The sequence below is a fragment of the Quercus lobata genome, chromosome 1 (genome assembly GCF_001633185.2).
Source record: "Quercus lobata isolate SW786 chromosome 1, ValleyOak3.0 Primary Assembly, whole genome shotgun sequence".
NCBI classification, from domain to species: domain Eukaryota; kingdom Viridiplantae; phylum Streptophyta; class Magnoliopsida; order Fagales; family Fagaceae; genus Quercus; species Quercus lobata.
Window position 1 is genome coordinate 39,633,615 of NC_044904.1, and position 22,523 is coordinate 39,656,137.

General features: G+C 34.1%; 3 protein-coding genes and 1 long non-coding RNA gene across 4 annotated transcripts; 2 read left to right on the forward strand and 2 right to left on the reverse strand.

Annotated features, from left to right (window-relative positions):
• Positions 1-178: 178 nt before the first annotated feature.
• LOC115953730 lies at positions 179-1,396 on the reverse strand. The gene has a single exon (XM_031071500.1). It carries the CDS (start codon positions 1,394-1,396, stop codon positions 179-181), a length of 1,218 nt encoding a protein of 405 aa, XP_030927360.1.
• Positions 1,397-6,588: 5,192 nt separating this feature from the next.
• Positions 6,589-8,551, forward strand: LOC115953741 (protein FAR1-RELATED SEQUENCE 5-like). Its single transcript, XM_031071510.1, has 2 exons — positions 6,589-8,226; positions 8,537-8,551. Exons 1-2 carry the CDS (start codon positions 6,589-6,591, stop codon positions 8,549-8,551), a joined length of 1,653 nt encoding a protein of 550 aa, XP_030927370.1.
• Positions 8,552-8,757: 206 nt separating this feature from the next.
• LOC115964829 lies at positions 8,758-9,147 on the forward strand. The gene is made up of 3 exons (XR_004086007.1): positions 8,758-8,859; positions 8,969-9,028; positions 9,104-9,147. It is a non-coding gene; the product is annotated as an uncharacterized LOC115964829 (long non-coding RNA).
• Positions 9,148-20,377: 11,230 nt separating this feature from the next.
• Positions 20,378-21,559, reverse strand: LOC115954471 (uncharacterized protein At5g39865). The gene has a single exon (XM_031072366.1). It carries the CDS (start codon positions 21,217-21,219, stop codon positions 20,476-20,478), a length of 744 nt encoding a protein of 247 aa, XP_030928226.1. The 5' UTR covers positions 21,220-21,559; the 3' UTR covers positions 20,378-20,475.
• Between the last annotated feature and the right edge of the window lie 964 nt (positions 21,560-22,523).

Below are 22,523 nucleotides of genomic sequence, written 5' to 3' on the forward strand. Positions count from 1 at the left end.
ACCTTTGGAAGAATCCAGCATGAAAACCATCAAGTCCTGGAGCTTTAAAAGCTTTTAAAGACCAAAGAGCTGTTTTAATTTCCTCATCCGTTACCATATGGCTTAAGTTGACCTTCTCTTCATTTGAGAGCTAGGCTTGCCAACTCAAATTGTGATCTATTTCCCAGGTTGCTGCCTCCTAGGATGTTGTATAAAGCTTCATGAACCCTTCTCTGATGTGACTTGCAACTTCCCTTTCCTTAGTCAACCAATCTCCCACCTCATTCTTGATAGCAGTAATAAGATTCATTTTCCTACGAGCAAGCGTTGAAACATGAAAAAAGGATGTGTTTCTATCCCCCAAAATCATCCAATTAATTCTAGACTTAAGGGCCCAGAGATCTTTTTCTTGCTCCAACACCACGTCTAGCTCCTTCAGTAGATGATTTTCCAGAGTTACTAAAGAAGAGAAAGGCTGAAGGGCCATAGCCCTTTGAACCCCATCCAACTGAGCCATAATTCTCTTCTTTTTATGAAAGATATTCCCAAAGTGATTCTTGTTCCACAAATTAGCTTGATTGGAAAATAAATCAATTGCTTCCCTAAGATCCCTTTGTTGACCCCAAGCCTGCTTCACAACACTAGGAAATGAAGGATCGGATAGCCAAAAGGATTGGAATTTAAAAAGCCTATTCAGCTGCATAGGCCTTCTGGGATTGGTTTCCATTAACACGGGATAGTGATCCGAGTGGCATCTCGTTAAGTGGGACACTTTTGCATCTGGGTATAACAAACACCAACTGGGATTCATGAAGAATCTGTCTATTCTCTCTTGAATAAGGCTATGAATCTCCCTTCTATTTGTCCAAGTATATTTTGGACCATTAAAACCCATATCCACCATATTACACTTATCAAGGCATTCTTTGAAAAGCAGAGATCTGTTAATGCTAACCGGTCTACCCCCAAACTTATCTTCCTCTGCAAGAGGTTCGTTAAAATCCTCGGCAATGATCCAAGGTTTATTATGAAGGTCAGCAACCTTCGAGAGGTTTTCCCACAAAACTTGTCTTTCATCATATCTAGGACTAGCATAAACAGTAGTAAAAATCCAAGACAGGTTAAAGAGGAGTACCTTTACTTCAACGTGTATCTCTTGTTCTGTTTTGGCAAGTTGAACAACCTCCACTCTGTCAGCATTCCACATGAGCCAAATACCCCCAACAAAACCCATTGTCTCCGTATGAATCACACTATCAAAAGGAAGACGATCAGAAATATCCTTAGCTCTATCACCCCCAATACGGGTTTCCATGACCACCAAGACATCAGGATTATGACACCTAACTAGCTCCCTAACATGACTCTGAAAGTTAGGCTTCAGAGCGCCCCTACAATTCCACACCACAATATTCATGATTAAATAAGAAAAGGGGAGAAACAGGGCACTTAATAGGAGCTATTAAAAACTCTGTTACCCTCTTCAAGCTCCATCCCATCCTCACCAGCAATAGCCTGATCTTCCCCATGGCATGGTCGCTGAGTTGTAGAAATTAGACCACTATTCTTACCATGTTGGCAAGCCAATTCACCCTTCAAGAGTTGAACCCCCTTTCCGTCGTGCTCAACAAGAATCTCATCCTCCATAGGGGCTGGTGATTCTCCCTTTGACGCACACCGCTGACCAGAAGCTTCCACAGTGTGATCGGCCTCCATGCGCTGACTGTCGTCGCCACACTGCTCACCCTGATTTCCACTTCCATGATCTCCACAGCCCGACCATCGAAGACCCAGAGCAACTCAGTCATCAGCCTTGAAAAGAAAAGGTTCATGATTGTGGCTTTCATCGCCATTCTTACTCCGGCCAGACCAAGTGATATTAGTGTTAAATTAAGTCATATAAACATGTGCATTTAATAACAAACTCGCTTGAAATTGATGTCTTTGTCCTATCTTACATACAAAATGACTTTTTTGTGTATGTCAGTGACAAGATTCTAACGGATGTTAACAGAAAAAATACATTGATATTGTTTTAATATTTGATGATCTAAATTGTGAACTTTCATAATTAATAGACGAATTTACAACCTCAAACTTAGAGAGTGTAAATAGTATCTTTACATGCATTTAAAGGGACTGTGCTTAACTAGTTCATAGTATGTCCTCTAAAAAATACAAAAGTAATTTCCTTTGAGGTATAATTTCATTTTAAGAGCAGAATCATTAAGTGCATAAAAGTGCTAAAGGTTAATCAGGATTTGAAGGGCTAGCTCCCTCCATTGAGGGAAGAAATTCATTGGGTGATCATAACAAGCCATTTGGAATGGGTATTGAGTATTGAGTATGACATTAGAGATACCAAGAAATCGACAGTCCACCTCACATATGTAGAATAGCATAGAGCACACTTTTGTTTACGTACGTTTGGATGGTAATGGATGGGGGCAATCATAATATCTTTTATATATACATGTCTCATTGTTTTTGTATTATAACATGTAATTGCACGTGGACCCACTGGCACCAAGGCTGAAGTTCATACGGTTGGTCTGGTCAGGAGTCAGGACCACAATATATTCACTTACTGCTGAATTTTTGTAGGTGTTGCTTTTGAGGGTGGAGACAGACTCAAGACCTGAAGTGGGGCTCGTTTGGTCCGGCTTGAGAAAAGACATGGCAACCTCTCCAATTCAATAGAAAATGCCGCTTGACCTATTCTTCCCAGTGAGTAGTGACATTCAATCATACTCACCCCACTTGTGTCTACTTTACTTCCTTCTTTGCCCAAAATTTTTAGTGCTTACTTTTTGCTTTTGGAGCTTCTCAGAACTTACATTGTAATTTGTAAATGCTGTATCCTAATTTTTGTTAGTCCCGTACGTTTAAATATTCTTCCTAAATATCAAATTAAGTTGGATTCCAGTTGTATATTTTGTTAGATTAATTAATTACTACTATTTATTAGATTTCCTTAATTAGTTAATACAAGGGCAAAATTACATTCTTGTTAACCAAAGCCAAAATTGGTAAAATTATAAAAATGTGGGCTAGAAAGGAAAACTATATAAATCCATGGCAATTCTGGTTTCGAGGATTAACGGTGGTCAATTCCTTTAGCAATGTCAACTGCTAGGATACACAAAATGCCAGTTGTTACCAAAACTTGCATGCTCAACAACCTGAAGGCTTCAACTGGACCGACTAAATCTGAAGTCTAAACACGGCCCCTGTGTCATGTCCTCATAATATCATTTCTTTAATGCCTGAATTTGAGATGTTCAAATTAATGTATGCTGATCGATGTTGGCTATAATAATCTCCTAGCTAGTATTAGGTTTTGAAATGGTTGTGTCATCTTGTGCAACTGTGGGCCTAGCTTATAACGCGCAGCGCAGGGTTGCCATAATTGGTTGTACTATACCATTTCAAACACACAATTTCTCTGATCTTTCAGTCTACAATTTGCTAGTTTGGTTAGTTGGATACCATGTGAATGAGGAACTATTCATATAATGACGTTCTAATAAGTCATAACATCCATCACATATTTGGGCCTACTCCTTGTAAATATGACAATTCCTGTCGGAAAATCCAGCGTCTAGATTGAAGTGAATTATTGTTTACCAGTACGAGTGCCGGCCCAAACACATGCTAAGCCTAATTCTACATTGGATTTTTTTGTGCCAAGACCCAAGATAGGCTGCTCTGTCATATAATCAGCCTAGCTAAAAGGGCTATCCAAAGCTTATACAAAGTTCTAAACCATTTACTTCTCTAATAATAGGAGCTCAACTGCTCAAAACTGTATTAGGTTTGCAATCCATACAGCTGTTTCCACTTAAAGGGCTCCACGGACAGGATAAGATGTCCGGAAAAAAATGGTGTCTCGCACTTGCACATGCAATATGCACTATAATAGGCCAACCAGGTATTGGAGATTCGAAAGAATTGTGTTTTTATTATTTTTATTGGCCATAACATAAGCATAACAAATAAAAAAAGGAACAATGCAAAAGTATAAAACCGAGTGGCAGGAAAGAAGAAATTTTCCAGCTTGCTCGGCCAGCCAATTATGTGCTAACTTATAACTCACTGAAATTAACTTGCTTGCTCAATTTTTTGGCAAAATGTAGGTCTTATAAAATGGAGTCAATCTCCCATGACTTTGAACAAGGACGTTCCCTTTACTGCTCACAAAAAGCAGCTCTAAGGGATTTTGCCAATCAAAATGCTTCAGGTAAAATGAAGTCTACTCTCTAATTTTGACATAAAAGATGCATTTCTCAAATTCCCATGCTTCTTCAAGGGAAAAAATGTGGTGTCAATTCTAATTTAGCTCTTGATATGCCCAATAAATTACCATTTTTGTTCAAGAAAAAGGGTTAACCTAGCCACATTTACACTATATCCAAGAGAACTAATCTAGTCGTATCAAGTATCAACTATTAACAGTCAACCTAACATAGGCTCGGTGTGAGATTCAAAACACACCAACCCAACGCACACTCAATTATCAATCCAACCTCTACTAGGCTGAAAGTAAATCAGCAAGCTCGATTAATTGCAACAAACTTATGCTTGTCTCATTGAGTAACAAAGAGCCCATTAAGGATGATGTCGAAGCGAATATGGTTGGGGACACTGTTCTTCGGCGAAATGCGAGTAAATTGATTTTGCAAAGCCCATTAAGTGAAAATAATGTTGGTTGAAATTACAATTTCAATTAGGCTTTCTATAATTACCTGGATTACTGAATAAATTGTAATAATCATTTGCAAACGAATTATCAAGCAACAAAGTTCGGTAAAAGTATCAATTCATTGACACTATGTCTGTCCACGCTCTTCATGAAGCAAGAAACTCAAAATAGTTGAGAAATATGTTCACGACATATATGATATATCTAACACTTCATAAACCTGCCTCAGTACAAAATTTCTAAAATAATCCATTACAGCACGAGATAAAATGTATGTGAGGCCTGTGTGAGTGTCTGTCTTGGCCCGTCTATACTTTTAATTGTGTCACTAGAAACTTTCACTAATAAAGAATCCATATAGCAATTGAAGTCATTTTCATATAGCAATTGTTTTTATCTTAACTTCAATTGTTACAGAAGCTCTGATACCATGTAAACACAAGAATATTTTGAGATATTTTTCAGCCTCAACCAATTTGGCTTAGGACGTTTCATTTATATAGGATTGTACAGATACAAAGATTCAAAAATATAAAAGAGTTTAAATTACAAACAACTTCATCTTATCCTATCTTCATCAGATCCTATCTACAATTTGTAATTCGTATTTGAAATTATTACAGCTGCCGTGGATAGCTGGATTAACTTCAGCAGAGATTTTAAATTACAAACAACATCAACTTATCCTATCTTTAGCTCTTATCCTTAACACAGAAATAAAACTCTTAGCATATTTTTTGTATGTGTATTGTTTTATATAGAAAAAATAGAGTCTTAACTTATTACGTCCCTTCTATAATAATTACTATTTAGCATTAAGTTAAGATGATAATTACGAGTACAAGCCTTGTAGGTTGCTTGTTGCAGTAGGAGCCTCTCAAAAGTTGAAAAAAATCTGCACTTATAGGAGAAAAGGACCTCCGTGTCATACAAAAACAAAAGCAAAAGCCTGACTTTGACTTTAGGAGAAAGGATTACAATGAGACAAAATAGGGGAAGAGTCCAAATCAATCCAAAAGCTGCGGCAAGAGACAAACCACATGGAGAAGAGAAAAAAAAGAAACCAAAAGCCGGAACAGAGAAGAAATAAAGCCGCGGAAGAAAAAAAAGAAAAAAAAAGAAAGGGATTTTAACGTTAACGTTTCAGTAACGTGAGTGATAAAGTCAGAGTTATTTCATTTAATGAGAGAGGTTAGTTGTCCAAATTTTATTGGTGGAGCATGAAGTGGAGCATAATTGATGAGACAGAAGATTTGGACTCGTAAAGTTTATTGTGATTGAGCAGAGTCCAAATCTTCTGTCTCATCAATTATGCTCCACTTCATGCTCCACCAATAAAATTTGGACAACTAACCTCTCTCATTAAATGAAATAACTCTGACTTTATCACTCACGTTACTGAAACGTTAACGTTAAAATCCCTTTCTTTTTTTTTCTTTTTTTTCTTCCGCGGCTTTATTTCTTCTCTGTTCCGGCTTTTGGTTTCTTTTTTTTCTCTTCTCCATGTGGTTTGTCTCTTGCCGCAGCTTTTGGATTGATTTGGACTCTTCCCCTATTTTGTCTCATTGTAATCCTTTCTCCTAAAGTCAAAGTCAGGCTTTTGCTTTTGTTTTTGTATGACACGGAGGTCCTTTTCTCCTATAAGTGCAGATTTTTTTCAACTTTTGAGAGGCTCCTACTGCAACAAGCAACCTACAAGGCTTGTACTCGTATCGTTCAGTCACAAAGTAAGTCCTCTTCTTTTGGTTTAATGTAAATAAATTTCTTTATTTAATTTATTTTAGGATTTATAACAACTTTCTTATACTTGTGTGAGTTTGTGTCTAACGTGTGTGTGTATATATATATATATATATGTTGTTTATTAAAAAAAAATAACTATTTTGTTTTTGTTTTGTATTAAGGTCATGAGTGATAGCAATTATCATACTAAGACTGATAGTCAATCGGTTCGAAAATTGAATTTTGAAGATGAGGATTCACCACTTGTGATAGTTGAACAACCAGAACCAATATCAATAGATAGCAATGATAAAATTCATGCCAATGTAGAAGAAGAAGTGATTCCGAAATTAGGAATTGAGTTTGAGACTGAGCAAGATGCGTATGATTTCTATAATAGTTATGCGCGTGTAGTTGGATTTAGTATTAGGCGAAGTAAGGGCCACAAGGGTGATAAAGATGGTTCACGTAAATGGTTAGATAGAGTTTTTTGTTGCTCTTGCGAGGGTATACGAGGGAATGACAAAAGAGATGATAATGTGAAATGCCATCGTCCAGAAACAAGATGTGGTTGCAAAGCAGAGATGAAAATTAGTTGTAGATATAGTGAAAAATATTGTGTGGTAAAATTTGTGTCAGAGCACACACATGTCTTAGCTTCTCCTCGTAAGCGTATATTCCTTCGATCTCAAAGGTCCATTAATCCAGCCCAAGCTGTTGAGGCTGAATTAGCAGATAGTTCTGGAATTGCACCAAGAGCAAGTGTAGGACTAATGGCTCGAAGGGTAGGTGGACTTGACAATCTTGGCTTCATTCCTGAGGATTATAATAATTATTTGCGTACAAGACGAACAGAAGAGATGAAAAACGGGGATACAGGAGGCTTACTTGAATATCTTCAAAGAATGCAATCTGAAGACCTTAATTTTTCTTATGCAATTCAGGTTGACCTTGATGATCTAATTACAAATATTTTTTGGGCAGATGGTAGAATGAAGTTGGATTATGAATATTTTGGGGATGTAGTTTGCTTTGATACAACTTACAAAAAAAATAAAGAAGGTAGGCCGTTTGCATTGTTTGTTGGTGTAAATCATCATAAACAAACTATCATCTTTGGTGCTGCATTGTTATATGATGAAACATCTGAGACTTTCATATGGTTGTTTGATTCTTTTCAGAAAGCAATGTTTGGTAAGAAACCACAGACTATCCTCACAGACCAAGATGCTGCAATGGCAAAGGCATTAGCTTCACAATGGCCAGAAACACATCATCGTTTATGTGTTTGGCATATGTACCAGAATGCAGCTAAGAACCTCAAAGAAGTGTTTGGAAGGTACAATACTTTTGCAGGAGATTTTAGTAGTTGTGTATATGACCATGACTATGAAGATGATTTTTTAGATGCATGGGATAATATGCTTGATAAATATGATCTAAAGAATAACAGTTGGTTGCAAAGACAATTTGAGTTAAGGGAGAAATGGGCTTTGGTTTATGGGAGGAAAACATTTTGTGCTGATATGTCTACTACTCAGAGAAGCGAGAGTATGAACAGTCAAATTAAAAGGTACATAACTTATAATTATGACTTGTTGCGTTTCTTTCATCACTTTCAAAGGTTGGTTGATGATAGACGTTTTGAAGAGTTGAGAGCAGATTTTAAAGCAACTCAAAGTAAACCATCATTAGAATATCCAGTAGAAATATTGAAGCATGCAGCAAGTGTTTATACTCCTGCAGTATTTAAGTTGTTTAATCGTGAATTATGGCTCACTTGGGATTGTGAATTGCATAAGGAGGGTGAGGTTGGATCTGTGGTAATATATAAAGTTATTTCTCCCCATAAATCTCGCCAACACATTGTTCAATTTGATTCATTGGCTTCTACAGTGATGTGTAGTTGTAATAAATTTGAATTTGTTGGAATTTTATGTGCCCATGCCTTAAAAGTGTTATCTCTTCAAAATTGTAAAAGGGTGCCAAATCAGTATATTTTAAAAAGGTGGACAAAAGATGCAAAGGTTGGTTCTACAATGAAAAATTATATGCATGTAGGACCACATGACCAAAATGCAGATGTGGGAAGTCGTTATAAAGTGTTGCTTAAATTGTATTCTAATTTGGCAGCAAGAGCTGCACTGACTGATGAGACTTTTCGTATTTCTTTGGATGCTCATGAAAGTACTTTGAACAAAGTAGAGGCAAATTTGAAAAATTTATCAATTGAAGAATCTACTGTTGGGAGCACTCATTTCAAATCAAAGGCTCAACAAGCTAATGATAATATGCAGCCTACTAATTGTGAAGGAAATAAAATTAAAGGAATTAAGCTTAAAGGGAGACAAGCATGTGTAGGGACATCTCGTAGAAGAAAGGGTGCATTAGAGAAAGCTACAAGAAAGAGAAAACGTCAAACTAAAGCATCCTCTCATATTCAACAGCTCACACCGGTATGAAATTTGTTTTTTGTTTTGTTACTTTGTGCTTACGATTTGTTAGACAATAGTATGTAGTAATACTCTAAATTATTTATATGATTTTCATTGTGAAATGTATCAGGAAGATAGCATGAGAAATTTAAATACACCTGGCTTTACTGATATGCTGAACTTGACACAGGTAATTAAACGAAAGTTTATTTATTGATTTATTTTTTGCTTTTATTTTTATTTGTTTCATTGTGAAATGTATCAGGAAGATAGCATGGGAAATTTAAATACACCTGGCTTTACTGATATGCTAAACTTGACACAGGTAATTAAATGAAAGTTTATTTATTGATTTATTTTTTGCTTTTATTTTTATTTGTTTCATTGTGAAATGTATCAGGAAGATAGTATGGGAAATTTAAATACACTTGGCTTTACTGATATGCTGAACTTGACACAGGTAATTAAATGAAAGTTTATTTATTGATTTATTTTTTGCTTTTATTTTTATTTCATTGTTAAATGTATCAAGAAGATAGCATGACAAATTTAAATACACCTGGCTTTACTGATATGTTGAACTTGATACAGGTAATTAGATGAAAGTTGATTTAATTATTAATTTTTTGCTTTGATTTTATTGATTTCTAATTTGTTATACATTTATATGTAGGCACAATTACCCAAAGTGGGAAATCAAAGAAATTATGAAGATGTTGAATAACAAGATAGAATTGAAGATAGAAGTGCGATTGCTTGTAGGAATTTATCAGCCACGCTCCAAGTCCATAGAGATCATGCATTGAGATATTAACTTAATTTTGCAAATTTTTTTATCTTTTACTATGGTTTTCTAGATGTGTCTTTTAGTTAGATCTTGTTAGCAAATGGGCTCCTTGAACTTCTGTATTTGGGGGAGGAGCATCGTTTTTTGTTTGTTTGTAGGTCTAAAACTTCTGCTTCCTTTAAAAATTATCTTCTTTAAACTTCTGTATTTGTGGCACTTGCCTAATTTTGATGAGCATAATTGATGAGACAGAAGATTTGGACTCTAAACTTTACACACATTCTCAAAAAATAATAATAATAAACAATAAACTTTACACAAAAACATACTATTACACTTTCTACCTGCTCCAAAAATAAAAAATAAATAAATAAATAAATAATAGCAGAGTGGTTTACAACAAGTAGTACTATCGTATAAGTTACAACATCCAAATGAGCGGGGGCCTTTCATGTATGGACCTATAAGGCTACAACTAAACTAATATTCTAACATTGTCATTTAGAAATTTCTTCCACAAGCCGGTTCTTTGCTTTCTCCAATCTTCATGGCCCGTATAAGCCACAAGCAAAGGAAGAATATGAGTAAGATGGTCAGCTCTTGGCCTAGGCCTATCCCTATACCCCCAAAATTTTATAGAAGGGTCCCAAAGCCTCCTTGAAAATTTTTTTTAAAAAAAATGAACAAAAGTTATAGGGTGATTTTTTTTATAAGGAAAATATGTAAGTGGATATCTCATTATTTCTCCCAACTCCAAGAAGACCTCAAAAATACTAGACCAATAAAAATTCAACCCATTTGAAATCCTAAATTGTTTCACCAAAAAGGAATTGTTATGAGTGTGTAGATTAAGTGAATTAGCTATCATTTGTAACAAATACGTTAACAAAACCTAAATGTATAAGCTTATTTAGAAAATTTGCATTCCAAAAAGTAAAAAGATGGGTTTTTAAACAAATATAATATATATATATATATATGTATGTAAATAAATTTTATTTAATTGATATTTAAATATTTTATGAAAAAACAATTTAAAATTATCGTCTAGATCTCAAACTTTATTGAGTCGCCCTGCAAAGCAATACCAGGGTGTTGTTCAAACCTGTTGGATTTGGGCCTTAAAGATCCTCTTGTTTGACATTGGTCTTGGATCTCGTTGATCCCCTTTCATCCCTTCAATAACCTCTCAAAATACTTGTCCATATTTTTCAAAAAACCTCGTGAAGCTTGTTGTTGGTATAACAAAGTTTAGGTACTGTATATTAAGTTTTCCAATTAAATTCCAACACATTTTATATTGATCAATACAAAACAAAATTTATTATTTTTCTTGAGTACAATTAAATTCAATCTAGTTATGTGTTTGAATTTTATTGGAAAACCTAATGTACTGCACCTGAAATTCTTCGTACTTTGAGATGAAATTTCCATTTCACCTCTTGCTTTACCATGCTTACCAACTAAATAATAAGAGTTTTTTTTTTTTTTTTTTATAGAAAAACTACATAATAAGAGTGATGCTCGGGAAATAAAAATTTTACATTAAAAAAATCCTTAGAAACTGACACGGTACCATTCACACAAAAAAAAAAAAAAGGAAAAAAAATTATGACATTCATTTATTATGCTAGTGAAATCCATTAATTACATTTATTGAACTATCAATTTGTATTCCATTTCTAGTAAAATTTTAAATTTGTAGAAACTTTAGTAATAAATACGTAGGAGTGTACGCGGTTTGGTCGGTGCAATTTTTCCCCAAATTTATCACGGAACCGATAGAGATCGGTTTTCTTATTATTTGAACCAATGCACACCACCTAGGGTCGGTTTTCCAATCTATAGCGGTGTGGTTTTTTACGGTCGGTTTAATCGGTTTGAAATATTAACATCTCTATACAATTTTGTTTTACATACAAAGATAAGAACATAAAATAACAAGGAATTCATTATATTGTTCTCAATATAAATATAAAATAAAAGCTAATTATTTATATATATATATATATAAACTTAAAGCAGTTGTTACTAAATATTAAAATCAAAGTGCGGAATATAGTGAGTGATTAGCTCTCAATGAAGGATTGAAAGCGAGAACTCTCTCAATCTCTGTCTCCCTCAAAAATCAAAATGCTGGAAAAAAAAATAAAAAAATAAGGTTAGTACTTAGTAGACTATGACACACTGAGTCACTAATTGAAGCTAGGCCTGTTTAGATTCTACCCGCAGCCGACAAAACCGATCTACACCGATCTGAACCACACCCATTTGAGCTTCACCGGAGGTAAATGGCACGGTGGTCGAAGACGATTTGCGAGTACCAATGACAGCCGGTGCGGCAAGCAGTTATGGGTTTTGCATTTTGATGTGTAATCGAACTGACCGCCATGTATGTGTGTGTGTATATATATATTATATATAGTTTAACATATACATATACATATATGTATATGTAATCATGTTTTAGTTTTAAAATATAAGAAATTTCTAGAGGGAAAGATAGAGAGAGTACTACTGCAATAGAGAAGAGAGGCGTGAAAGTGAGAAAGGAGAAGGAAGGAAGAAGGAAAAAAAGTAGGGTTAAGTTTAGTGATTTAAAATGACATAGTTCCATTTAATTTTTTTTTTTTTTTTTATTTGATACAAAACGACATCGTTTTAGTTAGAACTTAGGTTAAATTTCTGAATCTCTTTTAAATTTTGTCTTCTCTTGTCTCTCATCCGTCTCTCCCCCTTTCCCCTTTCTCTCTCTCTATCATTCCTTAGCCCATGCCTTCACCACAAGCCCACCACCATCATCCACTAGATGCCACTATTTCCAAGGTTTCCCCTCTCATCTCTCCTCTTTCTCACAACTATTATCTAGAAATTTCAAGAGAATGTTCTGATGCTTAATACCTAGCTACTGTGGTTCTCCTTTCTATGCTTTCTTCCAGGTATGAAAATTTATATAAAGACTACTTCATTAATTCTCGACACTAGCTCAACACTAGCTACTATCGAAGATTAATAAAGAAGCTCGACACAAGCTTGATTTATCAAGAACTACAATTTCAAATTTCTAAGATCTGAATTTTGGCCTATGATAACTTGAATTATTAGGGTTTCTCTTCTTACAACCCTGTCATATATAAGGTTTATTGTAAAAGTCATCATACACGAAAATAGAGACCTAGAACTCGTATACTCTGTGAGATCCTACTGCATTTGTGCGCCTTAGGATTTTGTAACCAAGTGCTTCCTGATCTTCATCATTTATGAAGTGAAGAACTTTGCAGCCAACAAAAATTAATTAAGTTGCTAGAGTTAGTTACATACTGAGATCCATGCAAATGAGTTAGTTACAGATTGGAGATTTATGCAACAAAGGAAAGAAGGCTGCTACAAGATCAGGTCCAATTAGGTATTGGAGCAAAGGTTCAACTTTATATTAGTATTTTGGGATAGATTAGAATAGTGGTAAGATTTCTTATACGCGTAATCACTTAATTATTGATTAATGGATTCTTGGAAGTGGTGATTTTAAATTCACCCGGTAGGGTTTTTGCCTTGTGAGAGGTTTTCTCCATTTGTCAACAAATCACCATTTAATTTCCACTACATTTAGTTTATTTGGTAATTTGTTGGTGCCTCCACGATTTGCATGTAATTTGACCTAATTAATTAACTTAGATAATTGAATTAATTAACCAGGGTCAATCTATTTTAAACCAACGTCAAGCATCACTCTATGATTTTGGGCATTTTTCTAATTGGATGAGGCCTTTTTATAAAGGGATAAAAACATTAAATAATGCATCTTGATGAAAAAAATTTGATTTGATTTTGGCTGTATAAGCAAGGGCAACTTTTGCCTTAAATGAGTTAGGCGACCGCCTAAAGCCCCCAAATTTTAAGCAATTATGTTAGTTCTTTGATTCCAAAAAAATATATTTATTTTTTTAAAATTGAATAAATCAAACCTCCAATTAGAGCCAAAAAAATAGGAAACAACAGCGTCAAAGAAAAAAAAAAGGGAAAGAAGGCCCCAATCTAAGAGTAGAGCATTAGCATCCCGAAATTCCAATTCTACTCTATTTTACCATCCCAAAAAGCCACTTTATCATTATACCATACCATTTTACAATACCTCCAGCAACCCAAAACCCTATTATTTTATCATTTTATTAAAATATTATTTTTTACGTCTAGAAACAAACATAAAAAACATTTTTTGGTTTGATTGTGCTCCAGTCTGTGCTCACTTCCTCTCTCTCTTCTGCCTCACTTCTCTGTTACTTATCTGGGTTTGATTGTGCTCTGGTCTGTGCTCCAGTTATGGATCATGGATCATGAATTCGTGATATGTGTTTTTGTTGGGTGTTGTGCTCTGGCAATGGGTTTTTGTTGGTTGTGCTCCGGTGGGTTTTTGTTGGTTATGGGGATCAGATTTGTGGGTTTGGCCGTGCTTGATGGCATCACTAGGTAGCGATGGTGGTTATGGTGCTGGGTTTTTTTGCTTGGGTTGCTGGGTAGCGATGGTAGTTCGGTGTCTTGCTACAGCGGTGGTTCGGTGTCTGATCTGTGGTTCTAGGTTGGCTATGCTGTGGGTTGCAATCTAAATCTTCAGCGATGGAGAGACAGAGATGAGAGACAAAGATAAAATATTAATATTTTCTTTTGCAATTGTGCTACAGTGCAATTCTACATGTAGAATTGCACTGTAGCAGTATTGCAAAAAAATTTGCAATACTTGTGTTTTGCATTCCTAGATGTTGAGCACTTTGGAGCTTGAAATACCAAATTCTTCTTACATTTTGGCATTTGCATTCCCCAGTGCTAATGCTAATAAATTATATTCTATATATATATGTATATATATATATATATATATCTATATATATGTATATATATATATATATGAAAGTATAATTTTCTTTTGACCTAGAAGCTGAAATCTCTCTCTCTCTCTCTCTCTCTCTCTCTCTCTCTCTCTCAATAAAAGAGAACAAAACATTAAAATCCCCCAAAAAATCAACTCAAACATCATTTTTCTGTTACACATCGGTGACAGAAAGTTTCTTTTCTTAATCTTTCTTTGTATTTGCTATCACTTAATTTGATTTGGTAGTCATTTGTTGATCTGCCATTCCATTGCTTCCTTCAGGTCCGTTTGAGACTTTGAGAGATTTTCACAGATCTGTTTGCTTTATTAGGAGTTTAGATTGTCTTTGTTTGTTTCTTTGGTACTAATGAGTGATGTGTCTAGTATGCCTAGGCTTTAGTCTTAGGGAATTAGCATTCGGATTCTTAAAAAATTTGTCATTTTACACTCAAAAAAGTTATTTTATTTATTTTACCATACAATTTCACAACTCACCCAACATCCCAGTTTTTATTTTAATATAAAACTCATTAAAATAATATAAATCTACAAACCATGAACAGTATAAAGAAGAGAGAGAGAGAGGTTAATAAAATAAAGAAATTTAAGTTTACAAACCATGAACAGTTTTTTTTTTTTTCTAAAAGTAACAACTTATTGTAGCTTGGTTGCAATTTTTTTTAGAAATAGCAATCTCGGTAATGCTTTTTTTTTTTTTTTTTGATTGTTTAAAATAGCAATTTGGGAGGTTTTACAACACCCCCCTCCCCCCCCCCCCCCCCCCCCAAAAAAAAAATGCTAATGCTCTTATTCATGGAAGATGAATAATGGACCTCTTTTATTTGGTTCACATCCTTCTCCACAAACCACACGTTTCACCATATTAAAATCCTTCTTTTTTTTTTATAGGAAATATTTATTTTATGTTCAAGCAAAAGCCTTTGTTCTTTTAATTTATAAATAATAAATTAAGTTTTGTGAAAAAGTAAAATATCACATAACTATATAATTAATTACTACTAAATAAATTTATAATCAAAATTAACTTATGAAAAATATAATTTCATTATAATTTTTTATTGTGTTGTTCTTTTTAGTTGTATTGTATGTATTGTATTGTTTAATCTAACTTATTATGTGATTTAATGATATATTGTTGTTATTATTTTTATTTATGCAGGTTAAGACTACAAGATATTAAATAAAATATCGACAACATTGGTAAGAAAACTCCAAACTACTTCACCATCTAAATTTTCAGAGCATCCACATTGGTGGAGCCTTTAATTTAGCAATTTGGCTCCATAAAAAGCTACTTTATCTATTTTACATCTTCACTTTACAAAACACTCAACATCAATGGTCTTATTTTAGCTTTCAACATAATAAAATAATATAAACTACACAATAAAATAATATATTTACTACAATAAAATTATATATACTATAGATTGGCAGCTGGGCATGTGAGAACAGCGGCTAGGCAGGCGAGATCGGTAATATCGGTGAGGTATGATGGAAGAGACGAAAAGCAAATGGTTGTGGAGAGTGAGAAGAGAGGAACAACGGCGGAAATGGGAAAGGAGGAGAAAGAAAAAAGAAAATTAAAAAAAAATATTAAAATATTCTTAACAGTGTGAACACAACATAATAAATAAATATATATATATATATATATATATATTAATATTAGCCATTTTTAACTGTGCATTGCAGCTAAAAAGCCGAAAATTTTGGATTTAGCTCCACCAATTGAGCCCCACTATTGTAATTGGTGGTGCCAATATGGTTTTTTAGCAGCACAATAATAATACTTATCAATTATTTCTACTTTTTCTCTACTACAATTCGTGGTGGATGGTGCTTTATAGCTAGCCAGATTTTGCTGCTTCTAAGTGACTACATATTTAATTGTTGTCTTCAATTTTTGGTCCTCATCTTCTTCAGTTCTTCCTTTATCACCAAAACACAAAATATAATTGTCTTTTTGCACATGACTGCATTAATCCCAATTTTGAGAAGGTGTTTGACATGTAGCCAAACAATAAAGTAGTAGTTGAATAATAGACGCATTAACAAACTTGTTCATTGAACTCTGGCCTCCTGTTATTGTCCTTTATTGTTACAACGTACGTGCCAAATGATCAACAGGGAGAGAAAAGGCGATATTTAAGGATTTGTTCTGCTTTATGCATAACTATTACTTTTTCTAGTTTGCTAGCCTTGATAGAGATCTCTACTTCTTGAGATGTGACAATATAGAATAGAGTTTCATTATGGTTACAATGCTGATTCACAATTTCAATCACATTCATGGCTGTGTTAGCTTTGTAAATCAGAGTAATTGCACTATCCAATTAGAGAGAGAGATGGGAGGAGGGATTATGATCAGAGAGAGGAGAGGATTATCCATCATCTGCATGAATCTTTTAGAATTTGTATTTACATACATGATATGTTCTCTTATTATCAGAAAAGCACTCTCTTTTCATTGATCAGACTTTTAATTAAGACTTGTAAAAAATTGGTTCCTATATGGAAACTTTTTTTATCTAGATCAAAATTTAGGTATAATTATTTAAATACTATATTTTATATATATTTTTAAGTTCAATTCAACTATCTAATTAAATTTAATGACCAATGCAAAACAACTATATGAGGTAAATAACACCATATAGTTGATTTCAATATATTCAACACGTTAGTCATATTTTCAATAAGAGATATAGATGATTTCAAACCCAAAAGTGATGTTAGACCGTATAAATTTTAATACATAAGCTTTTCAAATTAATTAATATAATATTTTTTTATGTACAAACAAAATTAATAATTAAAAAATTATGAGGTAAATAACACCATGCTCCCTTAAACTTTTACAAAATTACTCTCTCCCAAATATTTTATGAGATGACACTCCCCTTTAAGATTTGTATAAATGCAATATTGAGCCCACGCCATCTCAAACTGATATTTTACCAACAAAATATTTTATTTAAAAAAATTCTTATCCAAATTATGGACAAAACGGCACTCCCCTCACCCTTAATAAGAATATTTTTAGTAAAAATCGTTTCATAAAAGCTCATGGGAGAATGGTGTTATTTATCCAAAATTATTTATAATGTTGTTGATGTGATACCAATCGCATTCATTGTCACTAGTAAAGATATCAAGGCTTAATCCTAGTCAACACCTAAGGTTGTTATATAACTCTAATCCAAATTAATTGTATCTATCCTTCTTGAAATTAATGCGAACAAAGTAATCTTCATCTTACTTGAACTGCAGTAAAAGTAATCATATCCTCATATTAATTTAAGCATTGTAACTCTAGTTTGTTTATTGTTAGTTCAAAATTTAACTACTAAAAATACTTTTTAATAGATTTATTGTAATACATTTAACTTAATACTAAAAACTAAAAATTTAGTTATTAAGGACTTTTCACTATCGATGTAGGCTTTTCAAAGCCGAACTATGTTGTTAATTCCCTACGTTCTATCTCTTTCTTCCTCTCTTTGAATTCTTTTTCTTTTTCATAATTTCTGATGTACATTATCTTTATACGATAACGATGTCTCACCTTTTTCTAACATGGTATTTATAGACATACCTCATCTATTAGTTATGTTCTATAATATGGTGTGTTGCAAAACCTCTATGATCTCCACGAAATAATATCTATAATCATCAAATCCAAGATTTTTCTATCAATATTACCTCTAGCCACTCTGCAGTCTGCACGATTAATCTTGGTTTATTCCTGGTTGTGGACAATGTCAAGGTTCTCACTCCCACCATCGTCGTCACTTGTCAGCCACTCACAAGCTCATCATAATTTATTCCATGTTAGTGCACAACGTACCTACAACCTTAGAAGCATCTTTCTTAAATATGATATTTTCTTACAAAATGATTTGGGTGATATCAATTGGTGTAATGCATATTTCTTCTACATCTGATCTTCAGCTTTCGTTATCATCATACATGTGTTACTCGAGTTATTCAATTGACAGCACGAAAAATATTTGTGGTTTTCCTTTTTTGGGCTTAAGGTAGTGAAGATGAAAGGTTCATTAAAAAAAAAAAAAAAAAAAAAAGGTAGTGAAGATGAAAGGATATGGCCAAATAATTACTAGTTATTGGTGGTGCTTTATTTTGGGGTTTGATTTTTGGGTTGGTGGTGTGGCTGATCCAAAAGCTTTGGATTTCGTGTTAGTTTTTGACCAACTAATTGTAAAAAATTGAGTTTATCCAGATTTGGTTTGATTCTGCTAATGGGTCTTAAGATATGTATATTTGGTTGAATTTGTGTACAAATTGGATAGAAATTTTCGGTTGAATATTTGATCTATGTATAGAAATTTGTTGTTGACTACGATACTAGGCTTTTTTTTTTTTTTTTTTTTTGTTTTTTTTTTTTTTTCCTTGTGTTCTTCCCAATCATAAATAAATAAATAAATAAAAAATAATTTAAATTAATTTTTGGATTAATTTAATTTAAGAAATTCGTTAGGGAAAAAAAAGTAAACTATATCATTTTTGGATGGTAAACAAAAGCTACATAACAAAATTAAGCTAAATGACTAAATTAAATGCGGATTAAAATTAGAAGATTGAATTATATCTTGAACAAAATTAGAAAGTATCCTTTGTAATTTAACTCTTTCTTTTTAATTCTTTGTCTTCTCCAAACAAAGTTTAAAAAAAAAAAAATTATCTTCCTCATTTATCAATTGCAGATCTCACTAACTGTCCTAACATTGAAGTTATTTTTAAAATAGAAATGTAAAAGAAATAAAGTAATTTTTAGAAATGTAAAATGCATTTTTTTAGCATTTCCGGATGAGAATGCTTTGCCCGGTGAACTCAGACTAGATTTAGTAAATTGTACGCGCTATTATTCAATATTTAAAAATAAATTTAAAATTAATTCTATGGTATATAAAAGGAGGGGAAAAGAACAAATAAACAAGAACCATATGTATTAATTTAGCAACTAAAAAAAGGAACACTATGTATTAACATGTAACTTTTTTATGAAAAGTTTTCAATATGCTAACGTTATTTATTATCAAAAGAACAAACATTGAATTTCTAGTTCCCATGCCAAAAATTAAAAACGTATTTCATAATTTCAGTGAAAGAAAACCCACCCTGTTTCTCCAAAAAAAAAAAAAAAAAAAAAAAAAAAAAAAAAAAAAAAAAAAAAAAAAAAACCCACCCTAATCTCCACCAAACTCTGGGGTCAAGTCAGAATTCAGACAAAAAGAAGGTGGCAAAGACGAAGGGGTTCACTCAATCAATTCCACGTTCACATTGATGCCACCTTCTGCATTGTCATACTCTCTGCCAAAGCAGAAATCAGCAGGACTTTTAACACGCCCATGTGCCCAACAGGCCAGTATTCAAAGCCTCCGTAATATTACACGTAAGGCGGCGCTGGAATTTTATAATTCTCAGATGAAATTGATGACTACCACAAATGATTCTGATCTGAATTCGATGAAACTTTTATTTAATAAACCATGGCACATCATTCAACCCAATTGTCAAAATACTAGAAAAAGATTTCTTTCTTTTTAATAACATAAAATTTAATACCAAAAATAAAAATAAAAATAAATTTTATACAAATTTGCTAAATATATATACAAACAGTCTTTCTCTTTTTCATGTCACCACACTACCTTAATTCAAAAAAAAAAAAAAAAACAAAACAATAATAAAAAAACCTAATCAGAGTTAGCTCAAATAATCTTTGAACATCATATCAATGGGCATATGTTGTGTGGCTGGCTCATTCTATGTTTTCCAACCAAACACATGCTTCCACACCCAACTAAAACTTTTAAAAATAAAAACACAAAAAACTACAAAACTGAAATATCCCAACCAAAAAAAAAAAAGAAATACAATTTTGCTAATTTAAAAAAAGATTAAAAAAAATTAATAGAGTCTAAAGCAATCAGAGGGATCAGAGAGGAGCGCAAGAACAAGAAGGGCACCTGATGAGACCGTTCTCGTTGCACGCGATACAACACATGAAGCCAGTTTTGTCGTTGTACAGCTTATGGCTACCGTGGCACTCGTCACAGAGAATAAAACAATAACCGCCACACGTGTCACAGACGCCAGGTTCCACTGCGGGCAAGCCTTGTACGATTTTCTTGAGCTCGCCGGTTTCGTGAAGTTGGCGAATCTCGTCCGCGCCTCCGACGTACCTACCGCCGATGAAAACCCTCGGTAACGTCAACTTTCTTCGACCGAGGATCTGCTGTAACTCGCTTAGGAACCCGGAATCCATGGATAGATCTCGTTCGTCGATCGAGACGCGAAACCCTCGGAGAATAGATCGGACGGCTTTGCAGTCCTCGAACGTGCGCCGGACCACGCGGAGGCTGGTGAAGTACAATACGATTCGTTTCTCTGCGCCAGGGAATGAAATCGACGGCCCGGATTGGCCATTGAAAACGGACTCGGGTGGGCGAGTTGACCAGGAGCGGAGGAGCGAGCTGGCGAGTCGGACTCGGTGGAAAATGGAAGGTAGAGGTTTTTTTGGGGTGGATAATTGAGAGGAAGAGGAAGGGGAGTCGGACTCGTCGTCGTCGTCTAAGCAGAGGTCAGGTAGGTCTTTGAAGGAAGAGCAAGCGAAGTGGGTGGATGGAGATGATGACGTGTCGTGAATCTTAACCGTTGATTTGCCCCACGACCGCCACATTTGTTTTGTGGGTAGTGATTTTGAAATCTGAGGAATTCGGATTCCTGAAAATGCTGAAAACAGAAGAGAGACTTTTTTTTATTTGTGTGTTTTTTTGTTTTTTTTTTTTTATTTTTGGGGGGGCTGGGGGGGTTTGGGAAGCTGAAAAGCGGTTTTGTTTTTGGATTTTTTAATATATATGTATGAATGAATGAATGAAGTATTGAGATTGTTTTGTTGGAGGAGGAGAGTTTGGGGCTTTTGGGTTGGTTAAGGTAGTTGAGGGAAGAGAGGTGAGGTGGGTTTGTTTTTTTGCTTAAATGGGTTTTATGAGTGATGGGAGGTTGTGATTATTAGATGGGATTACTTAGCCTAATTATAGATGAGATGTCCTGTTTAGTGGATGGGATTATTTACCCTAAATTATATATTACTATATTCTTCTTTTTATTCTTTTTTGGGCCATGGGTGACCTGGTCAATGTTCAGGCTCTTCCTTCCTTCCTTCCTTCCTTGGGTAATATTTGCGGAGTGGGATTTCTTTCTTTGCATTTCTCTTTCTACTTCTACAATGCTTTACTTTACGTTATGAAAAATTGCAATTAATTAATACCTGGCCCCCTGGGTCCATTTCCCAAATTTAATGGTCTCCATGGTGACACGATTGCATTTAACTACACAATAAAGGGCATTTTTCAATGAAGCACTAAGAACTACAGTATTTTACCCCCATATACCATTCGTGCAAATTATTGAACATCTTTTAATTTTTGTTTTCCTGGGAAACTTGAATAACAATTCTGCATTATACTTGTAAATATGTAGTAATTGACTGCAGGCTCCTCTGTGTGACATTATAATGGAGTAATATTCATGCGGATCATAAATTGGCTACGCTTAACAATATTTCACTCATTGAGTTAAGATGGGAGCGTGATAGTTTCCATTCCTCCCATTAATGGCACTTGACTTTGTGTGTTTCCCCCTGCTGACAGTACCACAAATTGGGAATGAATATTACTACTAGTTTGCTACACTACACCTTACGCCCTAGCCAAGGCCAAATAATAAATGAAAGAAAAATCAATAATAAAACAGAGCTGCAATTTGTGTTCTGGGACCATTGATAAATGATAATTACTGTAGGGGAGACAAGGCGTGTTTTGTAGTTCTGAATCGGTTGTTTCCAAAAGCTAAAGGTTAAAGATGAAACCCACCACCATGTGGGTGGATTCTGAAAAGTTTCACATGGTCTCAGGGTAAGAAAGTGGAGATCACCAAAAAAAAAAAAACCATCCGCATCGATCCACATGCTGATTGATTGGG

Coding starts and splice junctions, on each gene's coding strand:
- LOC115953730 (XM_031071500.1), bottom strand. CDS start 1,396: ATGAATATTGTGGTGTGGAATTGTAGGGGCGCTCTGAAGCCTAACTTT.
- LOC115953741 (XM_031071510.1), top strand. CDS start 6,589: ATGAGTGATAGCAATTATCATACTAAGACTGATAGTCAATCGGTTCGA.
- LOC115954471 (XM_031072366.1), bottom strand. CDS start 21,219: ATGTGGCGGTCGTGGGGCAAATCAACGGTTAAGATTCACGACACGTCA.